At 45.7% G+C, this 18682-nt stretch overlaps 1 protein-coding gene across 1 annotated transcript in view; it reads right to left on the bottom strand.

Annotated features, from left to right (window-relative positions):
* Positions 1–13570: 13570 nt before the first annotated feature.
* Positions 13571–18682, bottom strand: part of LOC144781504 (uncharacterized) — a 119933-nt gene continuing 114821 nt past the window's right edge. Inside the window, exon 8 of the mRNA XM_078660389.1 lies at positions 13571–15830. Coding sequence (XP_078516515.1) covers positions 15646–15830 — 185 coding nt within the window. The 3' untranslated portion in view covers positions 13571–15645. The remainder of the gene's footprint in view (positions 15831–18682) is intronic.

The following is an 18682-nucleotide window of genomic DNA, read 5'->3' on the forward strand; positions in this document are numbered from 1 at the left end:
TTTACTTAAATGGCGGCGATCACCGATACTCCCGTTTTATGCGTGTAATAAAAGATGAAAAGGCTTGGAGGTGTAGCATGTGAAGATCTCTTTGTTAAATTAGACGCTTTGATGTGGCCCTGCGGTACACCACCCCCGCTGGGAGATCCAATGCTGCAAACTCATCTCGTCTGAAACATCAATCAATCAATCAATCAATCAATCACAGAACATCCCACGCTGGCGACTTTTGCAGCCCCGGCGGTGGAGGAGGGGTGGGTGGGTTCCGGCCGCCATTCGTGTCACCTCTCCCTTGCGAAGAACTCCTGCGTGTATTGCTGAGCCAGCACCCGTCCCACGAGCTGAGGAGAGGGAGTGGGCCCTCGGCAGGCCCCCAGAGGACCCTAAAGGAGCCGTAACATCGCCGGATGGGGTCTTAAAATACGTGACGTTTCCCCCGGTATCGGGGGGGGGGGAGGGACGGGCGCGCTTCCACTGTTCTGTCGCTGAAGGCTGGGCGACTTTGGACAGTTGCGCTGATGCTGCCAGTTGCCTGTGAGGAGCGCTTCTTTCTGAGGCCATTTTTCATCCCCTCTGACTGACTGTATCTGAACTTACAATGTCGCATACCCCCTGCCTGAGTTCTAGATGGCTGACTCAGTGAGACCCTCTGTGATGTTTTCGTTCCTCCCCTGGTCTTTAAACATTGATCTCCCTAGGACCTCAACCAGCCTTCGCTCATCCCTGTCCCCGCCCACCCACCTGGTCCTTTTCCCTGCTTACTTCCCTAGACAGCTGAGACCTAGCTACTTTTTTATGATGCCCGGTGGAACTACCTCGCAAGCTATAGGGGAGATAGACTTTGGACTCCCTCCTTTGACTATCACCTACCCAACCGGACTTCGGGCAAACTCACCCGCGTCTCTCCTGACCTTATCTTCTCCTTTCCCCCAACCCTCACCCCTCTCCGCTCCTACTCTTTCCAGCTTTTGTCCTCTGCCCTCACCTGCCCTTGCCCTTTGTCCCCACCCTGTTGTTCTGTGAACCTCTTCCCTCGCCACTTAAGACCGAACTATTTTGTCTGATGCCCTATGGAGCTACCTGGTTTAGCTATAGGGGAGATGGGCCGTGGATTCCCTCCTTGGTCGTCACCTACCCAGCCTGTCTTTAGACAGACTTCCTTTCGTCTCTACTGTTGTCTCTTCCCTTATCCTCTCTTTCTCACCTTCCCTACCCCCCACTACTTTTCTCTCTCCTTTCTCTCCTCTCCTAATGTATTGCTGATTGTTGATCTTTTTCTGTTATATTGTTGAACCACATTGTTGCACTTCCTTTCGTCTCTCCTGTCGTCTCCTCCCGCATCCTCCCTCTATTTATGTCTCTCCTTCTCTCCTCTCTCAATGTATTGAGACTGAACTATTTTGTCTGATGCCCGATGGAGCTACCTGGTTTAGCTATAGGGGAGAAGGGCCGTGGATTCCCTCCTTGGTCGTCACCTACCCAGTCAGTCTTTAGACAGACTTCCTTTCGTCTCTCCTTGTTGTCTCTTCCCTTATCATCCCTTTCTCACCTCCCCTGCCCCCTCCACTACTTTTCTATCCTTTCGCTCCTCTCCTAATTGTATTGCCTATTTTTTTGATGCATTGTGTAATTGTTGAACTTTTTCTGTTACATTGTTGATTCACATGTAAAGCGCTCTGATACCTTCGGGTCTAGCCAGCGCTATGTAAAACTCTTTAAATAAATAAATAAATAAGGAGTGTAGCCCCTTACCTTGACTAGATGCAAGGGTCCCTTTTTGGTCAAAGGTAACAGACAGGCTTTCCTGTAATTGCTATGTTAAATTCATGAGGTTCGTTTCCTCTTTACATTAACCTAAATTTCACACCCGGGCACTCTCTTTGAGCACTTTCTTTCTTTTATTTCTCTGTCTGGTGCGGCCGTGTGTGATAAGTATTGATATAATTTAAATTACTCTTCCATATTGTTAAAGGTAAGATCTTACCCCTTACCTCTGGGTTGAGGAGGATGGTTTGGACGTATACGATTCAGGATAAGTTAATTAGTTTAATTTTGTCCTTTCTGTTGGTCTCTCTGCTTGGACCACTGTTGTTGGGTATCACACTTCACCCAAGTCCTTATCGTCTGGTTACCCCATTGCTATGTAATGATTCATATAAGTGGCAGCAGGAGAAAATACACCTATATAAATGTCCTTATTAGTGTAGATATTGTAGGGCCTTCTATTCGTGTGGGCTTAAAACATCTAGCCATTGTGGGCCTTTTTCCCTAAGTCTTTGGGTTCCAAGGTCACAACAAACTGTACTCTGCTAAGAGATTTAAATCCAACTGAATCCTTTTCAAATATATGCAATTGTGTTTAGCTATCCACTATCTTTTAGATGGTCTATTAATTATACTAGGTCAATATTTTCTAATCTGACACATATACAAATCAACGTCAATCCTCCATTATTGGAAATCCATCCTCTTCTGTAGTTGCCCTTGTGTCCTGGACTGAATAGACGCTATTTGGACATTTATTAGTTGTAAGGGACGGTTAAATAGCTCTCAACTGCTTGTACCTCTCCCTAAACATGGGAACTATTTTAATACGTAATTTGGAAAATTTCACCTTTCCCTACACGAACTCCAATACGTGTGCAGACAGTGCCAACTGCTAACAGATAACATTTCAAGCATTCACACTCACATCTGGAGCAAAACTACAACGAACTGCCATGTAACAATGCAGACAAAGCATGGTGTGACAAAAGCAAAAACTGAGCCCATTTTTTACATTTAAAATGACAGTTTTAAAACTGTGTTAGTCCACTGTACTGCACTTGTGCCTACACACATTTACATTTAGAAAGGTAACATGAGCTATTTAATCTTCTAAAATTATACTCGTTCCGTCGAAAGTTGCAAAAAACATGAGACATGCACCAGATAGTTGTAGGTTAAAGGAATAAGTCAAGTCAAGTCAAAAGATTTATATAGTGCGCTACATACCCAGAGGGTCTCAAGGCGCTTGTAGAAGGGTGGGGAGTTACTTGTCGAATATCCACGTTTTGAGTTGCTTTCTGAATGCTAGGTGGTTCTGAGTAAGGCGAAGGTGAGTGGGAAGTGAGTTTCAAGTTTTAGCTGCTAGGTAAGAGAAGGATCTACCTCCCATGGTGGTTTTGTTGATGCGAGGTACAGTGGCAAGGGCTTGGTTGGAGGATCGTAGCTGGCGGGAGGGGGTGTAGAAGGATAGTCGTGTGTTGAGGCATTCGGGTCCGATTTCGTAGAGTGCTTTGTGTGCGTGGGTTAGGAGCCGGAAAGTGATCCTCTTATTGACGGGGAGCCAGTGGAGGTTTTTCAGGTGATCAGAGAAGTGTTCTTTACGCGGGATGTCTAATATGAGCCTGGCTGAGGCGTTCTGGATGCGTTGTAGTTTTTTCTGGAGTTTTGCGGTGGTGCCGGCGTAGAGGGTGTTTCCGTAGTCCAGTCGGCTCGTGACCAGGGCGTGGGTGACTGTTTTTCTAGTTTCGGTAGGGATCCAGCGAAATGTTTTTTTGAGCATGCGAAGAATGTTGAAGCAAGATGAAGAAACGGCGTTGGCTTGTCTGTTCATCGAGAGTGAGGAATCCAGGATGACGCCCAGGTTTCGTGCATGGTCCGTCGGGATGGGTGCTTTTCCAAGGGCCTCTGGCCACCAAGAGTCGTCCCAGGCGGAGGGGGAGGTACCTAAGATGAGGACTTCTGTTTTGTCTGAGTTCAGTTTCAGACGGCTGTGCTTCATCCATTCGGCTACTTCTTTCATTCCTTCGTGTAGGTTGGTTTTGGCCGTGTTAGGGTCTTTGGTGAGTGATAGGATCAGTTGAGTGTCGTCGGCGTAGGAGATGATGTTGAGGTTATGTTGGCGTGCGATGGCCGCGAGGGGGCTCATGTAAACGTTGAAGAGGGTGGGACTGAGTGAGGACCCTTGAGGTACGCCGCAGATGACTTCAGTGGCCTCTGACTTGAATGGTGGAAGGCGGACTCTCTGGGTTCTTCCGGAAAGGAACGAGGTGATCCATTCCAGTGCTTTTCCTTGGATTCCGATGTTTTTGAGGCGCTGTAGAAGGGTGCTATGGCAGACTGTGTCGAAGGCAGCGGAGAGGTCGAGGAGGATGAGGGCGACTGTGTCTCCATTGTCCAGTAGAGTTCGAATGTCGTCTGTTGCTGCGATGAGGGCGGTTTCGGTGCTGTGCTTGGCTCGGAAGACGGAGTGTGAGGAGTCGAGGGATTTGTTGGTTTCGAGGAATGTGGCGAGCTGGTTGTTGACAGCTTTCTCTATGACTTTGGCCGGGAATGGAAGGAGTGAGATAGGGCGATAGTTTTTGAGTTCGGTGGGGTCAGCTGTGGGTTTCTTCAGGAGGGCGCTGAGTTCGGCATGTTTCCAGCTTTCCGGGAAGGTTGCGGAGTTGAGGGAGCAGTTGATGACGTCTCGGAGGTGCGGTGCAATAATGGAGTCTGCTTTGTTAAAGATGTGGTGAGGGCAAGGGTCTGTGGGGGATCCTGAGTGGATAGAGTTCATCAGACGGATGGTGTCCACAGTGGAGATTGGCTTCCAGTCATTGAGGATGTTCAGGGGGGGTGGGGGTCCTGCGGGGGATTGGGTGGGTTGGTCTTCAGGTTGGTTGTCGAAGCTGTTGTGGATGTCTGCAATTTTGTTGTGGAAGAATGAGGCTAGGGAGTCGCAGAGGGCTTGGGAGGGGGTGATGTCGTTGGAGTTGGCTGAGGGGTTGGTAAATTCCTTAACGATGTTGAATAATTCCTTGCTGTTGTGGGCGTTGTTATCTAGACGGTCCTTGAAGGCTGCTTTCTTGGCATTTCGGATTAGTTGGTGGTGTATGCGGGTGGCGTTTTTGAAGGTGTCCTTGGTGCTGGTGGTTGGGTCTTTTTTCCAGGCCTTCTCGAGGGAGCGACAGAGTTTCTTGGATTTCTTGAGATCATCGTTGAACCAGGAGGCCTTCTTGCTGCCTAGTTTGATTTGTCGTTTTTTCAGTGGTGCTAGGGTGTCGGCGCTATTGGATAACCATTGGGTGAGGTTGGTGGCTGCTTGGTCTGGGTTTGAGGAGTGGGCGGGGGGCTTTTGAAGAAGCGATGAGGAGATCTGGTCGATGGTGATTTTGTTCCAGTTTCTTTGCAGAGTGGGTTGGGGGTGGTTGTTGGGTGTGGGCTTGTTGTAGGTGAAGTGAACGCTGCTGTGGTCAGTCCAAAGGAGAGCTGTGGTGTGGCTGAAGGAAACATGCTTGCTGGAGGTGAAGATAGGGTCGAGTGTGTGACCTGCGAAGTGGGTGGGGGTAGTGACAAGTTGTTTAAGTCCGAGGTTTGCGAGGTTGTCCAAAAGGGTGGTGGTGTTGCGGTCGTTGTTCTTTTCGAGGTGGAAGTTGAGGTCTCCCAAAAGGATGTAGTCCTCGGAGGGGAGCGCGTGTGGAGTGATGAAGTCCGTGATGTCTTCACTAAATTGTGCGCGGGGTCCTGGTGGCCTGTAAAGGAGGGTGCCTCTGAGTGTGGTCTTGGGGTCGATGTGGATCTGGAAGTGAAGGTGTTCAGAGTTGGCGAGATTGACGTCTGAGCTGATTGAGATGCGGATGGATTTCTTATGGACGATAGCGATGCCTCCTCCTGTGTGGCCGGTACGGTCCTTGCGAATGATCTTATAGCCTTCCGGGATGGCAATGGTGATGTCTGGGGCTGAAGAGGCATTCATCCATGTTTCTGTTAGGAAGGCGACGTCCGGAGAGATGGTGTCGAGTAGATTCCAGAGGTCAATGGCGTGTCTGTGGACCGAGCGGGTGTTGAGCAGGATGCATTGAAGGTGGTTGGGGTCGGATATCTATTGTGTGTTCGTAGATGAGGAGTTGTTCTTGGTGCCGTCGAACTTGCAGGAGTAGCAGGAAAAGGGTCCGTGGGTGTGTCCAGGAGCGGCTTGGACGCAGATGGGGGAGCGGCCAGGGTTAAGGGCTAGGAGGGTGGTGGCATCGTAAGTAATGCGGGAGGGGTGGGCATTACGAGGACCAGGGGCTCTGGCGCTGGGCGCGGACGGGCGTAGACGGGCTTACCTTTGGCGCACCTTCGGCGCGACTGGGGCGCGAACGCTGCGCGTGAAAGCTTCTGTCATATATAGATAGTGGAGGGGGGCGGAGCGTGGGAGGGGCTGCTGGGAGGCGGGGAGCGGGGAGGAGACACGGTCCACGAGTGACCAAACCCAAAATGGACGGGCGGAAACGAAACAGGGACTCCAATCAGAGCGTCAATAAAGTAAATAAATACCCATTCAATGCAGCGCAATATACAATGAGATGCTTCACATAGAAAAACGATACCAGGCGCTATGTTCCCCTCTAGGCACTCAGGGAATGCAGGCTACGTCGGAGCGCGATCACCCAGGCAGGCAAAGGGTGTTAGGAGCAGCAGCTGGGGCAGGCAGTCGTCAGAACCAGCAAACGGAGCAGGAGGAGTGGAGCAATCAGCCAGGAGATCGTGGCTGGGAGCGTGGGGGAGCGACCACAATGGAGCTAGTCCAGGTGGTCACAGAGGGGTGTGGGCAGGGTCGGGCTGCTTTGCTTGTGGGTGGGAGGGGCTGCTGGGAGGCGGGGAGCGGGGAGGAGACACGGTCCACGAGTGACCAAACCCAAAATGGACGGGCGGAAACGAAACAGGGACTCCAATCAGAGCGTCAATAAAGTAAATAAATACACATTCAATGCAGCGCAATATACAATGAGATGCTTCACATAGAAAAACGATACCAGGCGCTATGTTCCCCTCTAGGCACTCAGGGAATGCAGGCTACGTCGGAGCGCGATCACCCAGGCAGGCAAAGGGTGTTAGGAGCAGCAGCTGGGGCAGGCAGTCGTCAGAACCAGCAAACGGAGCAGGAGGAGTGGAGCAATCAGCCAGGAGATCGTGGCTGGGAGCGTGGGGGAGTGACCACAATGGAGCTAGTCCAGGTGGTCACAGAGGGGTGTGGGCAGGGTCGGGCTGCTTTGCTTGTGGGTGGGAGGGGCTGCTGGGAGGCGGGGAGTGGGGAGGAGACACGGTCCACGAGTGACCAAACCCAAAATGGACGGGCGGAAACGAAACAGGGACTCCAATCAGAGCGTCAATAAAGTAAATAAATACCCATTCAATGCAGCGCAATATACAATGAGATGCTTCACATAGAAAAACGATACCAGGCGCTATGTTCCCCTCTAGGCACTCAGGGAATGCAGGCTACGTCGGAGCGCGATCACCCAGGCAGGCAAAGGGTGTTAGGAGCAGCAGCTGGGGCAGGCAGTCGTCAGAACCAGCAAATGGAGCAGGAGGAGTGGAGCAATCAGCCAGGAGATCGTGGCTGGGAGCGTGGGGGAGCGACCACAATGGAGCTAGTCCAGGTGGTCACAGAGGGGTGTGGGCAGGGTCGGGCTGCTTTGCTTGTGGGTGGGAGGGGCTGCTGGGAGGCGGGGAGCGGGGAGGAGACACGGTCCACGAGTGACCAAACCCAAAATGGACGGGCGGAAACGAAACAGGGACTCCAATCAGAGCGTCAATAAAGTAAATAAATACACATTCAATGCAGCGCAATATACAATGAGATGCTTCACATAGAAAAACGATACCAGGTGCTATGTTCCCCTCTAGGCACTCAGGGAATGCAGGCTACGTCGGAGCGCGATCACCCAGGCAGGCAAAGGGTGTTAGGAGCAGCAGCTGGGGCAGGCAGTCGTCAGAACCAGCAAACGGAGCAGGAGGAGTGGAGCAATCAGCCAGGAGATCGTGGCTGGGAGAGTGGGGGAGCGACCACAATGGAGCTAGTAAGGGGTTCTACCACTCACATTGAAAAGCACAACCCTTTTGCTCTGGCCAAGTAATAGTTAATTCTTTACTCGCTCATATTTCAAATCCGAACCCATTTAGTTTTAAAATTACATGTGTGGCAAGAATTTAATTGACCATTGCAACTTACTGTTACATTTTATTTAAAAAATCATCTGAATAGGTTATTCAGTTATTGTGAAAATGACTTTATTTTTCATCAGCCATAATTGTCCATCAACCACATTATCCTCTAAAGAAAAACAAATGTGTGTGGAATGTAAGAAAATCAATGGCCTCACTGAGAAAATGGTTTGTTAGTTGAGAGAATTGAGGTCCACCACAAGTTATAAAGTCACTATTCTGTTAGGACCATCCAAAGGTTTCAGTAACTTAAACTTAAGCTCAACCCCATGTAGCTATGTTACATAGCAGAAAGGCTTAACTTAACAAAAATATATAAAACATTTAGAGGTACCAAAACAACACAAAAAAAATCCCACTGCATTTTGGAGTAAAATTTAATTAACAAAATGCAACTAAAACTACAAATCCAATAATGGAGACTGGACAAGTTTGAAGTAACATATCGCTAAAAAGTGTAAAGCTCCAATAATAGACAATGGCCGTGGTAGACCGGGACTTGGGCATGAGGCTGACCGCGATGGGGCTAATGTAGATTGGTCCTTCTGAAGCCTGTATGTTGAAAAGTAAAATAAAATCAAACTCTCAGACCAAAAAAAGGGAACTTTTTGTTTTTTAGAAGATACACTCTTCTTTTCACGTGTGACAACCCTGAAATTGTAGCCGCAGCAGAGGAACTAAAGATCGAATACACTAAGCCGATCGGTCCCACTGAACCTCAAAAGCTTTTGGGGTTATTGGTTGAAAAATTCAGAGAGGGACTTTGTTGTTTTTTGAGAGGGGCGGAGATCTCCAAATGGGAAAACCCTGAAATCAATTTGACACTGTGGTACTGCTGGTTGGATACCTTTTGCTGCAAGTCCCCCCTTGAAACTTTAACAGGTCGCACTGCAGGTTTTACAAAATAGCACTCAGGTTACAATGGTCGGCCTGCAACCATGTTTTCCTTTATTATAATAGTGGATGGCATAATAAGTGGTGCAGTCCAGAGGCATATTTAACTTTTCATGTCATCTGTGGATTTCTGCACCATATACTATGGCCTTATTGAAAAGTTAAGATTGCCCATTTGGAGTTGGCCAATGTTATCAAACTTGAGATTTTAGAGCATATACACTGGGACCCTGTTTAGCAGTATCCCAGTGGCAGAGTAAAAAACCCAGCAGCATTAGTCAAGAAATAAATGGGTGTGATCACACCAAGAATGACACATTCTTACACTCACCTGAGCTAAAACACCACCAGTGAACACACACAGTAGAGAAACCATACTGTGCAGTGAATATGACATTGACAGCTAACCTGAACTTAAAAACAAACAATAACTACAAATGTTATCTGCAGTAGTTTCAAACCTCTTATACTTAAAATAATTCAATTTTAATAATAAAATAATTTTTTGTTAAATGGTGCTCATGCCTCATAAACAAGTTCCTAAATGGTGTATAAATGTCATAGAAAAAGTTCTATGTCTTATTCGTTACACATTACCCCTTTGTCAGTCTTCTAGCGAAATTCTTAACTCTACGAGAGTCCTTAACAATGAGACTCACGGCTTCTTAAACTCAGGAAGTGGTTTTCTAATAGCTTTTTGAACACTTCATTGATTTATGACTGCAGCCACATCAGCTACACATGAAGATAGTTTTTGAGTGGTTAATATAGTGTAATTGAAAAATTAATTGGATATTTCATTCTTGTAAAATGTACATTTATGACTCTTGACATTGGATACAAGGCAGTGTCCTTGCTGGGAATCCCCAGTTGCTATACTGTCTCCTAAATAACATACTTCTTATCATGTACACTTCTGAGCTGAGCCATGCAGCCTGGGCAGCTGCCTGGACTAACGGATTGATTTAGAAGCCGGAGGAGAGAGTACAAGTGCATGAGTCGCGAAAGGAGATCTCTATGTTCTTGTGGTTCCTAAACTCCAGTGGGGAAGGATGTATCAAAAGTATTTTTAGCTTTTTTCAGTTTTATACAGCACATACAAGGCCCAGAGGGGAATTTAGCAGTTTACATTGCACATCAAATGTAACATTACAGCATAAGGGACAGAAAATGAAATGACTTCATATTTACATTCTGTACATAAAAAGAGATAGCTTGCAGTACAAATGGTTGTCTCGTAAGCCAGTTCATGGTAACATAGTAATATGAGGTAGTAGATATAGACAATTATTCTAACAAACTGTAAATAACATAAAAATGGTGACGTCTTGGGAAAAAACACTACAGTGGAAGAGCTGGATGAGTAGCGTATTATTTACTGTAATATGAAAAATAAATCATACCATGCATGTATATATGGTTCTGGTAAGTTTCCATATGACCTAGGGGTGATAGCTGCAACCAAAACACAGGAAGCCACTATCCACCAGCACTTCCCTTTCAGCTGCCTTGGAAATGTTATTAATGCAATGCACCCACTTTATTGCCTGTGGTCACCCCAATACCTATTGAAAAGCAACCTATGTGTAAATCCCTCACACTCAAGAGACTAAGTGCAACATAGATGTGGGCCACGCACAGCTGTGTTCAGTACCTGTGTGAAGAAGACTGAAGGTAATTACCCTATTTGGGGAAAAACTGCAGAAAATCTGACAAACCTCAAGTTCAACGTGCTCTCCCAATTAACAAATCAGGGCAAGGGAGATATGGCTTACGCCAGTGGATACCTTAGGTTTTACAGAATTAGAATGCTTATAGGTATTATACTTTTCCTATAGTCTTGGGTTTCACATCTCCGATCATATAAGCAGTGCAAAATAAACACTGACTCTTCCACAATTCACTGATCTGCTCAAATCTTTCACAATTGATAATGTAGACCACATCATCTAGAAACCCCCTTTCCAGACTATAGACAATCTGTGTAATCTGTAATTTATTTTTGTTAAAAAATCGAGAAAATCCATGTTATATCTTCAGAGTGCAATGATATACTGATGTAGAGGTTGCACTTAAACATAGCCCTGAATGTGATGAAAAAAATGTAGATTGCACAGATGTGCAAGGAAACACAAAATGTATGTGATTGGGTATCCTAACACAGATCTTGTACAGAGGTGCACTAACACCTTGACAGAGAAAGAGTTAAACCTGGTAAAAAGTCATCCATAATGAGCTTGTCTATGATCAATTGATCATAACACATTTTTTGAGTACCTTGGACACAAAAAGGAACCCCAACCCAAAATAGGGCAAAACTTTCAAAAGGTTGTCTGGAACTACAACTGTGATGGAAGGTGCAGATGCAGTTTTTATGATCTCAAAACTGTGCTTTTTGTTCAGTTTTAGTATGATGAATATTTGATTTGAAAGAGATCACTTTGGTTGCAAATATGTCTTTCTTGTAATTGGATTTAAGTTGGTAAGTAGATTTTCTAGGATAGGTAGAAATGGGCTTTGCTGTCATATTTTCTCCATTGGTTTAAGATCTTGCTTCTCTTGATCTAGCTTCTTGGGGTATTATAGAACAGATGTCTTGTATTTTACCTTGAGTAATGTGAAGCTACTTGTAATTTCATCATAAAGGGCAGCAACATCATTCAGCTCCTGTTCCTCTAAGTCAAGAGGAAAAGTAGACGAGATGCATGAGACTAGCTTGGGGAGATCAAGGCTCCTGGAATTATGGAGCTAGGACTTCAGTCTTTTATTCTGACCTATAGTTTGTGCATCTTCAGAAGTACAAAAATGGAATTATGAGTGGTCCAACCAGACAATAGGAAGAGGGTCATTGAGAAGATGGCTTTCTTTATATGCACTATTGAGTTTTGAGAATGGCCCATTTGACATGAGTAGGGCTTTTACAATGCAGCATCACATCAGTAATACAAAAAGAGTAGAGAAGAAAGCTATGGGGATGATTTGAAATAACCCACTGTATACTTACATCTCCTAGAAAGGTATTAATGTTGGACTGGATCATCTGGGTGGTAAACTGTTATACACATTGTTCATTGAAAGTAAGTTCCACCTTCAGACACTGGAATGTGGAGAAGGTTTCAAACAGAACACGTTTGCAAATTGATGGAGCGATTTAGTCCATCGCATAAACTTCTTCTCAATGAAAACAGATGATCAAATAATCAGGGGGTCGCTGCCCAATTAGGCTTGGGAATTCAGAATAAGGACTGGTGTTGTAGAGGATCCAGGAGATGCCAAGCTTCTTCAAATTGTTTTCCATCAAGGAGAGCAACAAAGAACTGGTTCATGATCACTGATTAGCCCATGATGCTAGGTCGCCAAGTGATGCAAGAGTATTGTTCCGGCAACTTGGTGAACTCTGTCATTAGAAGGAGGGAGCTCAGTTGAGGTACTCACTGAGGTACTGGGGTGTGATGGGCTGGTTCCTTGCAAACTGTAACACAAAACCCGCTTTCAATGAAGGAAGTGGAGGACATGGGATCTCTGGTACATTGTGCAGCTCCTGCAACAGTAACATTGCTATGCTCAAGACAAGAAAGAGCAGACAGAGGAAGACACAAGGTCAAGCCTTCTTCTGCAATGAACGGAGTGTTTTCAACTTCATTGTAGACTTTTTATACATGCCTGCAAGAAACTCAACTCCTTTCTCTTCAAATAACCCATCATTGGCCTGTGCTAGACTACCATCTGATGGAGAAAACTCTCAATTACAGACTCCCTTCTTTCTTGTCTGTCCTGTTCTACTCTAAATCATACTTCCCATCTTTTTAAATATTCCCTCTCATAGCTCTTTACCTTTGCACCCAGTTTAGCGCCCTCATCTTGTACAATGTTCCTCTTGAAGATAAGTTCATGATAGATAATTCAACATCCATACAAAGAGATATCTGCTTGACAGAGTCTGAAGCTCCTCTTAGGTCTCTTGGCGCACCAAAAGGATCAGCAGGAGAACTGCTGAGGGTTCTGGAGTAGGTCTGAACAGGTTTCTTCAAGTCCACCCTCAGCATCGCAAACACCATCTAAGTGTTGCCTCAGGAGTATGGCTTTCCCTGTGGCCATGAGCAAGGCAGTTTCTGCTTCCTCCCTGGGGGCTTTGGTATGCAACATATTCATCCAGCGGAAGTGCCTACATTATTCAGTGACAATGTAAGAGGTACACTTTGATGAACTTCCTGCCACTATCAGCAATTAAATAGGAAAGGTCTAGTAAGACAAAACCATAGCCTCCTACAATCTACTCATCAGACTGGGCACCTTGTCAGCAACCTTTACACTAACACATGCAGCTACTCAGTTTGCGTTTCCCGCATGTACGGTGAAGACCGGTTTACATCCTCTTGCTTGGTTTTTCAGAATGCTTGCAACTGGTACTTTCCTTCAGTTTTATCATCACCTGGGGTCTCTGCTTGTGTTACACCAGTCATTCATCTTTCTTATAAGGACCCCAACATGTGATCAGACAAATCTTAAGGGAATAACTCCTTGGCCTTGACACTCTTAATCTCAGGGATGCATCGCTGCTACTAGTCAAAAGTCAAAAATGTGTAGTAATATTCGTCTTTCATAATTGATTGCCTTACTAATAGTGTCTTCCTCAGGCGTTATAATTGAAAGGTGTTTCTACTTTTTCCTTGAGTAAACAGAGTTTGGTAAATCATTCTTCTTGCAATTGAGTAGCATGTTAAATGGTTAACTGGAGTCTTTAATTCATGGTACATCTGTACAGAATGGCATTGTATCACACATGTCCTGTATCAGGATAGGGAGCACTCTTCAAATTCTCCTGGATTCACTTCTGAGGTATTACAATTTCCACAACACAGAAGACCTGTCTTCCATCTGGTGGATAATTGCCATTTTTAACAATTGTTATTAATTTAACCTATTTTAGTGTTTATGTATTGTGAATAAAACTCCCAGACATAACCAAACCAATGTACAAAAGACCAGACATGTCTGAAGTTTTTTGTGTAGCCAGGACATACATTGCATGCGCACCTCTAAGTTAAAAAGTAATTTGCCCAGCAAGAGAAAACATGGCAATTCCTGTAACTGGATCAATCTAGTGTTATAGTCATGGTGGATGTCTCATGGTTAATAAACAGGGCCAGTTTGTTTCAAAGTTTACAAATATCCTTTGCAGTGTTGTCCCAGTGAAATTAAAAAGCACTGAGGCCGGCGAATAATGCCACCTCTGCACCACCCCCTTCTTATAACCCTACACAAGACTCTAAAAATAATACAAAGAAATGCAAAAAAAATTATAGTAAGCATAGCATAGGGGTCAATAAAAAAGGGACCTGGGCAAACACTCTTAGCAAGTGTATTAAAGTATAGCAGCATTTGTAGTGCATGGGAACACAGTGCCTAGTGATGCAAAAAAAGGTAGGAGAAAGGAAAGGGGGAAACGGTATAATTATTGTGAATCAGAGAGGGGTTATCATTTAGCTTGCATGTAGTGTACTAGGAGTGAGAAACACAGTGCTGATATATTGAGAAGGGACAGAGTATTACAGGACTTATATATCAGGAGAGGGGTTCAGGTAAATGGCAAGATGGTGATTAAGCAGAGTGCAGAGATCTAAAAAAGAGAGGGGAAAAAAAACTAACTGGCTGCTCTCTGCCCATCACAAAAAAATAATGTTGCGGCCGCCATTACCCAATATGATGCACTGAGCATAGCGCTGGGCCAAAATAAATAGCATACCAGCGGAAGGTGAGCATACCCTGACCTCCAGGCCCATTCTGAGGTGGTCAAAAGAGTCCCCTTGGCATTAAACTAAATATTTAAAAAAAAATTCTATCACATGATTTGCAAGTCCTGTGCTGGATTTGTGAGTCCTAGACCCTTCCTGGGTCCTGTAGACTTTCCTCGGGTGTCACAGTTCCAAGCCAGATATTTTTTTTTTTAAAGAATTTGGTACAAGCTGGGCTTGACCAACACTTGCAGCATATGGTTTTCAGCCGTGTGCAGCGGAGGTTGACCGTCCCCCAGGCAGTGACCGCGAGGCTTGACCTTTGGCAACCCTTACTGTTCACCACCATATGTGGCACTTTGGGTGCAGAGCTTCACATTTGGTGAGCCAGTTATGATCTGCATGGCTGTTTTTTTGACCTATGGATTGCGGGGCTAATCACAGCAGTTTTTCTAGATTCAGTTCAAAACCATAGATTTACTCTAACAGTGTGTTTGCACATGTGTACTGTCATTTAGGTGGGACTAGCTCTTGCAGTAAAGGTGAATACATTCTCATCAGTGCTTTTAAGGGTTACCTAGAACAGTTGACTGAAAAGATTCTGACTTGTGTATGTGCATTACTGGTTTTAATGTGACAGTTGCCTGAAGTGACTCCCGGGCATGCAACTGGTACGTGGTTTCTCAGTAATTTGATTTATATGATGATCGATTAGATGTGGCGGTTGTTTAAAACTCTTTGCACACTCTCTATTATTTATTGGTGAGTTCACGCAATACTGATGAATTCGTAAGATGAGTCTGCAACTCAGAACGCAATTGTCTCTTCTCCCCTATGAAGATTTGTTGGAGTATAAACGTTAACAAGGAGAACTGAACTTCCCATAGTCATAAGAAGGCGTTGATGTTTAGACTCTTTGAGGACACTGGATTTTATGAAATTTGACCATATTCACAATATGAATGTTCTTTGCATACTGTATCAGATTGTTATTGTTGATTGAAGTGTTGTTATTGTTGGTAGAAGTTTGCTGATTGTCTGAATCTTCTTTCGTTCACATCTATTGTTTTTTTGTTGTTTCTGGTACAATTTGATTAATTTCTTTGTGATTTGTCTTTTCATCTGTAGGCTCATTTTTGCCCACAAGAATGGGGACCACGATCTTCTGAGAACACATTACATGCTCCCAGTGTCTCAAAATAGCCTCCTGGTTACTTGTATTAGATTTATTTCTGCGTCCATGCCCTGTTGGATTGAGAGGATAACACAAATTAGTTCATGAGGAAATGAAAATACTTTTTGCATTATTGAAACTGTCTGATGAAATGTCTGAAATGAAGTCAGTTCCCTTTCACTGGAGCCGTTAGAGGAACTATTACAACTTTCAGCTCTTGTGGCTATTAAAAATGCAATGTGCTCTTCTTATTACCGTATTTTCTGGCATATAATACGACTGGGCGTATAAGACGACCCCATACTTTTCCTGTTAAAATATAGGGTTTGGGCTATATTCGTCAGCTTATAAAATGACCCCCGGCGAATAAGACGACCACCGACTTTTGAAAATATTTTCAAGGGTTAAAAAGTTGTCTTATACGCCAGAAAATACGGTACTCTGAGTTTAGGTTTAAATAAGATAGCTCACTTTCATAAGCATAGACGTCTGAAATTTAGAAAAGGGCGAGGCCTGATTTTAGCAAGTCTGAAGGCAGACTCTGTTCACATTTACAGAGGATAATATGTAACAGGAAAAACTTCATATCGAACAAGATGCCACCAATAAAGAAATATAGCGTACCAAAAGTGAACTCCGTGACTGATCAAAACATTTGATGCAACCCCACTACTGGTTAAACGTACATACGCTTGTGACTGAAGTGGCTACATTTATTCATAAGGGTATCCTTGAAGAAACGTATACTAGTGTAAATTACTACACACCGCTAAACCACCAGGGGAGCACTGTGCCATATGCACATATGCTGCTCGGTCAGAATCCTTGTGACTACAACCTTGGCACAAAATAACCATCATCATGCTATATGTAAAATGCAGCAACAAGGCCATTGTAATGGTTTAAAAATGCAAACACCTCATGTAACACGTAATCGGAAAAGGCACACTGAGGTGAAACTGTAGACAATATCTTAATGTTACTTATTACAGACCTCAGAGATCCAGCATAACTTAACAAGCATTGGCATAGCCAATAGTGTAAGGGAGCTAGCTACTCGTGGCCCACCAGACTCACGGGCCACGGACCACCGGTCACACACGCACAAGGAGGGGACACTACACACAGCTTGGCAGGTACGGACCGGAAGTCTCGAGCGACTCCGGTCCCTTTATTTAAAGCCTTCTGGCCACGCCTGGCCAGAAGGTGCTACAATGTGTGGATGTGTTTCCGGGTCTCAGCCGAGACCCGCGAAACACTAGAGCGTTACATCCCATTCCAACTTGGTCCTTTGTTTATCCTTGGGACAGGACTGTCAAAAGTCAACACACAAAATCAGCAAGTTTTACACTGGGTCGAGGGTTGGGTCTTAGATGGTAGCTCTCACCTCCCCTGGTCGCTTGTAACCCAGGCTGTGTTCCTCTCATCGGTTCAGGTGCTCTCTCTCTGTCCGTTGCATGGATGTTGCCATCATCTTGCTCCGACCTCTCCGTTTCCTGTGTTTCACCACCTTGTCGGGTGTCCTGGCTCGCTGGGATGCGCTTGAACCATGATATATTTCTGGTTACTACTTCGTCATTTCTCTGTGCTGTCACTGCCGTACCCTTCGTCGTCTTGACGACCCACGGGTCAACTTCGTAGGGTGTACGGAATTTGCCTCCCGGTCTTCTGGCTCGCATCAGCGCCATGTCTCCTGGGCAGAGTTCTTTGTCTTGAGCCCTCCTCCGGTAACTGGCCCTTTCATTGGTCTGTCGCCGTCGTTCTTGGGTGGCCGCCGGTCGGTATGGCGCCACTTTCCAATTGTCAGCCATGGGCAGTCGATCCCTCCTTGGTCCGGCGAACATCAGTGACCACGGGGACCTTTGGGTTGTGCTGTGTGGGGTGCTCCGATATTCTCTCAGAAACAGTTGCAGTGCTAACTCGGGGTCTTTGCCCTCGACCATGGCGATTCGTAGGGTTTTGTTGACTGTCCTCATAAAACGCTCGGCCTCCCCATTCGCCTGTGGCCATTGCGGAGTGATTCTGTGATGTTTTATTCCCAGTTCCTTTACAAATTCCTTAAATTCAGCTCCTTGGAATGGCAGGCCATTGTCCGTTTTAATTCTTCGGGGAATGCCAAACAGCGCAAAAGTCTTACTAAGCAGCGGGTGGATGTTTGCGAAACTGGTAGATGCTGCTAACTCCACCACTGGGTACTTGGTGTAACTGTCCACCATCACTACTGTCACTCTCCCATCCGGGAAATTACCAAAGTCGAAGCTGATCCAGCTCCACGGAGATGGTGATGGCTCCTCCGTAATGATCAGGGCTGGCGACTCTGGTGTGCTCGTGAGCTGACACGCCCGGCAGTTTTTCACCACGCCGTCTACCTTTTCGTCCATGTAAGGGAACCATACCTTTTCCCTCATTCTCGCCTTCATTCTTCTGGTCCCTTGGTGTCCCTCATGTGCTAGCAGGGTTGCGTGGTCTTGGAGCGTTACGGGGATGACTATCCGCGACCCTCTCAGGATTAGTCCATTGCTGGCTTTGCTCAGTTCGTTGTGCACTCGCCAAATTTGGGATAGTCGATTTCGGTCGGCTTCACTCCAGTCGCTTACGTTGCGCAGGAAACTCTCCCAGGATCCTGAGTCTAGGGCCGCTGTAACTTTTACCATCGTGGCGTCATGTTCATATTGACTCACAATATCTTCGGCCACCAGTGCACGGGGACACGCCAGCTGTGATATCATGTCTACAAACTCCTCCGTCTGCGATTCCTGTTCACTCCCATTTTCTTCCTTCTCAGAGGGATGTCGCGACAGAAAGTCGGCCGGGTTCTTGGCTCCCGGACAATACACCAGCTCCATTTGGTAATGTTGCGTTTGAATGGCCCACCTCTCAATCCGTGGCGGGGGGTGTGGAGCGGTCCCTCTGAATAGCGATA

This window comes from Lissotriton helveticus, chromosome 9 (assembly GCF_964261635.1).
Source record: "Lissotriton helveticus chromosome 9, aLisHel1.1, whole genome shotgun sequence".
Classification (NCBI taxonomy): Eukaryota; Metazoa; Chordata; class Amphibia; order Caudata; family Salamandridae; genus Lissotriton; species Lissotriton helveticus.